The sequence below is a fragment of the Amphiura filiformis genome, chromosome 12 (assembly GCF_039555335.1).
Source record: "Amphiura filiformis chromosome 12, Afil_fr2py, whole genome shotgun sequence".
Taxonomy (NCBI): domain Eukaryota; kingdom Metazoa; phylum Echinodermata; class Ophiuroidea; order Amphilepidida; family Amphiuridae; genus Amphiura; species Amphiura filiformis.
In genome coordinates, this window is record NC_092639.1 from 11161304 (window position 1) to 11167303 (window position 6000).

General features: G+C 36.5%; 1 protein-coding gene across 1 annotated transcript in view; it reads right to left on the minus strand.

Annotated features, from left to right (window-relative positions):
* LOC140165782 (hyalin-like) overlaps nucleotides 1-5671 on the minus strand; it is a 23254-nt gene extending 17583 nt beyond the window's left edge. Inside the window, exons 1-6 of the mRNA XM_072189105.1 lie at nucleotides 5607-5671; nucleotides 4857-4936; nucleotides 4222-4351; nucleotides 3114-3608; nucleotides 2329-2577; nucleotides 1213-1440 (exon numbers count right to left, since the gene is read on the minus strand). Of these exons, the coding sequence (XP_072045206.1) occupies nucleotides 1213-1440; nucleotides 2329-2577; nucleotides 3114-3608; nucleotides 4222-4351; nucleotides 4857-4931 (1177 nt within the window). The 5' untranslated portion in view covers nucleotides 4932-4936; nucleotides 5607-5671. The remainder of the gene's footprint in view (nucleotides 1-1212; nucleotides 1441-2328; nucleotides 2578-3113; nucleotides 3609-4221; nucleotides 4352-4856; nucleotides 4937-5606) is intronic.
* Nucleotides 5672-6000: the final 329 nt, after the last annotated feature.

Below are 6000 nucleotides of genomic sequence, written 5' to 3' on the forward strand. Positions count from 1 at the left end.
CCCATATGATATTTCTATTGTAAGAAAATTTTATTTGTTGTCACGTAAATCACAGGTTTCGTTTAAATGTACTAACTGGAAATTAAATGTACTAATTAGTGAGGACCGGTATGTTGCTGTGGATATGTTTAACTGCAATTTTGATGTAAAACATTTGAAATCCTGGGTAAAAATTTTGATAATATTTAACTCTTTGAGAAAATTATTTTATAAAGGAATGCTGGTAAAACCAGGTGCAATACAATGTACATTATTGACACACTATCACGCTCTTTATCTTCGTCAATAATAGAATAATCGATTTCAATCGAATTGAATGCATGAGTTTGTAGTTGACTACTGAGCGACCTAAGCGATCGATTGCTAGCCAATCAGATAGAACTCCTTTTCTTGCGTTCAGTGAAATACCACTCGCCTGTCGCTCCTTACCACTCGCCCGTCGCTCACCAACGGAGTATTAAATTTATATTTATCGTATAGGACGTCGACGGTGTGCGGTTGTCCAGGTAGGTGACTGTTTAAACATAACTTTGAGAGAATGTTTTTACATGTTAAAGGTATCATATTGTCAATCTTTTAAAAGTCAATCACATTTAAAGAGTTATCTAAGTGACAAATCCTTCAACAATATCAGCATGTTATTGTTATGATATCTTTTGTATCATAATGGAATCATAAAGTTACCCAAACAAAAGCAGGTGAATATAAACAGTTAATAATCAATTAAAATGAATTGACATCCAAATAAGATTATATCATTATACAGATACAGAAATATTAAAGTATCGTTCATTCAACTGGATAATGTTTAGATACAAAACATAACTTCAACTTAAATGTTTAATTTATTATAATATCGTCATGACCATTGCATAGGGACACATTTGAGTTTACTACAAACGGCCCCTGTGCAACCCGTAGAGTCTATACCTTCGCGATTTGCTAAGTGCGAGTATCGAGCACTTTAAAAACGTTCTACGGACTGGAGAAAAACGGTAACGTCTATAATTGAAGACCGAATTAAAAAGACTAGCTTGCGTCTGACGTCAGGGCAAAGGCGCGGTGTGATTGGTTGCTGACCTGCGCAATATGGCATTTTTGGTCTGGTTGACAGGACGTCATACGCAAACTTGTCCTTTTAATTCTGTCTTTTATTATATTCGCTAATATGCGGTTATCCCGACGATATGTGTGAAACTTTTCAAAACTCACAAACTACATCAATGGTGAAGTTACAATAGGCAACATTATTTGAAGAATCGGTAAAAGTGTACACAACATTTGTGGTTGATATGAAAAAGAATCCTGGAGGATGCGATCTTGTCTGCATAGGTCGTCCCGAAATGTCATATACAACTGGGTCTTCCCAAGCCACGTGTCTGCCACTGACGGAATGAAAGCTCTCAGGACACCGTTTTATGGTTGGAGCTGTGGTATCCACTAATTTGGTAAGACAAGAATTTGTAAAAGTGTTAAATCTATAGACTAAATGGTATCAATGTGCGTAAAAGGTAGCCAATCGGACCAACTATTCACAATAACATGGACGGATATATTATGATAAAAGTGCAAAACCTGGTCAGTGTCTTGTTTTAACAGTGGGGAGGTGATGCAACTGAAAGAGTGGTATCTAACAATTCAAACGAAAGATTTTTTAAACACACTAAAACTAAATTGCCAAATTTTGTTGGTGATATCATCCTTAGGTTGCTCAAGGGTAATGTGGTGACAGAAGCTTAAAAAGACCTTTCAAGGTATTATAAGATCAATATGTCAGTATCGCAAAGCAATCAATGAGTGAAAGTTGTTCGATAACACGCCCTGTAATTGGTCAAAGATCAATAAATGATGATATTTACATTTTGGTATTTCACTGAAAGGGGAGATATCTAAATTTGACATTTCTGAAACTCTAGCTTTTACCATGCAAATTGGTTTATGGGGGTGTAAATTTGCCAAATGAGGTATTCAAAATCCGCAGAACAAAACGTGATAACCTACCGGCCAGCCAGTAATCGACTGCGCAATAATTATTATCAATTCTAATTTGAGTGAAAATCTTTTAACAAAGAACCCGGATATGCATGTTTGCTACAATCGATGACAATGTATGTTGAATATTCTTTTGGATTTTGCGCGATATTCATTCCGATAGAATTTGGCAAGATTTCAAACAGGTATTATGATACCAGGTGCTATAATAAATTTTTTCCAGGACTTTATGTAAAAATTGCAAATTAAATTGTAATGTGATATATGATAGAATACTGTACACGGTTCATAAAGTTAGTATAATTGATTTATTAGTGCAGAAAATAAACAACAGACCTGTAGTCACACTTATCAGAAACCTGCAAGTAGCGGTGTTGTTTGAAATATCTTCAAATGAGTATGTCACTGGTGTTATACCAATAGGAAACACTGTTCCTGGCTCATGAGATTGTGTTCGTCGTGGTGAACCAGACAGGTCGGACGCTGTGGGTTCTTGCCATGTAATTGTAGCGTTAAGATTTCCAAGCTCGGTTGTTATTTCGATATCATGTGGACACTCGGATATATCTGGAGGTGTTGTATCCTCTATAAAGAAAATGAATAGAATAGTTATGATGCTGTTTTTGCAAACAATTGTGTAATGTTAGCAGAAAATAGGTGGATTATGTCCGAGAGGGCCTGGCTGTCACCAACAATTGCCATCATTTAAAAAGCACAAACAGCATGGTTTTCATAAACACAGGTGCCAAAATTGTTAAAAATAATTACGCCAGGACCGGGAAAGGTTTCTGGCTGAAATGCCTTTACCAAATGTTAACAGGGCAATGGGCTCAATTTTAATGGGTCACAATGAATAGCATGAAACAAGCAGAGGATTTTAGGGAAGATGCACATAACAAAGTTTGGTACAATTTGTCCCAGTAATACAAGCTGGTGCAGGGCAACCTGTTACCCTTAACATGTGTTATCCTATTCTATGTTAGCCTTAACATGGGCGGTACGCCACTGATGTACGACCTAATATTTCGTACACATTACAAATATAATAAAAACACGAATATTGTGTTTGAACTTATAAGTACAAGTCATATATTTATACCTTTATGCTGCAAATGATTTACCTATATCCACAGTCACAGTAAAAGTGCATGTCACAGAGTTCCCAAAATCGTCCGTAACTATGTACGTAACTTCAGTTGATCCAATTGGGAACTTTGTACCCGGAGGATGCAAGCATCTACTTTGTGGTGTGCCATGGTTGTCAGAATATTCTGGCTCATTCCAGCTGACAATGGCTCCTGATGTGCCTAGTTCGGTTTTTGTTGTAATGTGATCTGGACACCTATATATACTTGGAGGTGTAGTATCTTGTACGTCAATGGTGAAAGTACAATTAGCGATTTTGTTTTCGTCGAACATGCCCGTGAAAGTGTAGCGTACCGTTGACGTTCCGATTGGAAACTGTGTTCCTGGTTCATGCGATTTTGTCATTAGGGGTGTTCCTGAGTTGTCTTCAACTGTGGGTTCTTCCCAGGTGACAGATGCAAATGATGCACCAAATTCGGCACGTACGGATATGGCACTCGGGCAAGTTAATATTCTGGGAGGCGTACCTTCTATAAATATTTTGAAGAGATATAATAATATAAATTAACTACATCGTTTATGAGTAGAGAGGTCACATCTGTGTACTTGTTATAGTTTAACTTTTCGTGCAACAAAGTTTCAAAAGGTGTTAATAATGTACGCAATCTGATCTGTTCATGTTATTTCTAAAAAGTGACGTAAGTTTTGCATGCTATAACTTGGAAAGTAAATTGAGCGTAAACTTCATATTTGCTGTGGAGAATACATGTAAATTTCATATAGCATCTCCCAGTCTTGATGCAATATATGGAAGGAAATATTGCATGAAATTATCATTATCACTGTGTGGCTTCTCTACCATAATATAGAAACACGTGGTAAAGAATTAATTGAATGAAGAAGGCAAATAAATACTTATGACCTAAAATGTTGATATATCACCACGTGACTTAACAGTGAACGTGCCATCAAATGCATGTATAAACCATAATCACGGGAAAGCTGACACTGAATGGTGGTGGGGATCTATATGCTTCTTTGTTGTTGTTAATGTTGTTGTTGTTGTTATTCATAATTATTGTCATAGGTGTATCCTTGCTGCTGCTGTTTATTAAGTTTAAAAATTAAACATTCTTAATTCACCTTTTTTACAAAGAAAGTTCAAATCCCAATCACAAGGTAGATCATTCCACTTGCCACTTCTCCTCATCTCAGTACAATCCTCATTGCCCTTGTTGTTTGGCTCTCCTGTCGACCAATTATTATAATCATACTATATATAAAGGCAATAAGAGATTGAGAGCAAAATTTGCGACCCAGTTCTTCGAAACGAGAGCTTGTAGCTAAAACCTTTTTTTGAGATTATCAATAATTTGTCAAATGACTATTTTCGGATCAATTTTGAATAAGATGAGACTAAATAAACAGACGAATCCTGTAACAATGTTTAGCACGTATTTACACACATAAACCCCCTCACATACCCCAAGCCACCCAATACCACTCACACCACCCATCCAACCTCACACACCTCAAAACTCAATAGAATTATTTACCAATTATGTTTTTACACTTGCAAAGAATTCGGTACACATAATCATGACGCGTGACTTGATCTACAAAAAGTAAATTGACATCTAAATAATTTATTATAGATGATGTGACTTTGTTGATTTGTAGCTACTTGTTATCTTTTAATTGTAACTGTTTGAAGACAGATTCGAGTTGTTAACAGTACGCACTTGAAAATAAATCGGCCATTGATTGGGCCTACTCACATTTGATCCATCGATCCACCGATACGCACCTTCTCGCTGGCGGTCGTTTAGTCCTATCCACATCCTTGTGGTCATATGATCTAGTAAAATAGATTAATACCACTAAATCTAGAAATCTAATATTATATAAAGTTATTTATTTACTTTCATTATTTTTTCTTTTTAGTCATGTCAGTAATGCACACAGATCCAGGGACACAAAACGATCTACGAGTGGGGTAGAATGGGGGTGGTGGTGGGATGGTGTTCATAAATATGACTAAGCGGTTACTTAGTAAGCATTTCATATAATTAGCTTTCGCCTGTTTAGGTAATAACAGTTTATGAAACTACAGTTTTGAAAGCAAGAACTAAAGAAAGTCATACCTTACGTAACAGACTTGTAACGAGTCATGACTTGAGACTCGACGTTTCAAAAATGAAATGACTCGACCCGGACTTTCAAGATTTCCCCATAGAGATTGTACAGTGTCTCGAGTCATTTGACTCGACTCGACTCGAGATATTGCAAGAAATGACTCAAATCGACCATGAAATGACTTGGCTCGTTACAACTCTGTTACCTAACTACAATTATATAAGATACTGTTTTCTCCCCTCAGACAATGCTTTATGTGTACTAGACAGTATCCACACCTCATTAATGTTACTCTTGTTTATAAAATAAAGATATTTGGATTTAGATTTGTTTTGCTTTTATTCTTTTAAATCATCATTTAACAGGGATTTGTAATTTTTTTGTTGCCTTACCGCTAAGAAAATTATTTTCTCCCTCACTAAGGATGCTCGTCAACCTAGCACCGAGAGATTGACACTTAGTCGTAGATGAAGAAAAAGACACAGCTTCACTAGATAGAAAATAGCAATATCCTTTATAGGTAGTCCACCCTGATGTACAGCCACCGGACACTGTTGATCAAATAAGGCATCATTAAAATGTATGCTATGGCCTATAATAACATTATGCAATTAAAAGATCGATATTTTGTGTTTAGTGGGCATAACACGAGGTGAAGAAAAAAAGTACTCTTGGGGCAAGTCCGCCCTGTATATGAAGGGGAAAGTTCGACCTGTGTTTTCCCCAGGCGGACTCCCGGCGGGCGGATAATTTATACTTCAATAATCACAAAGCAGTCAAAACTCA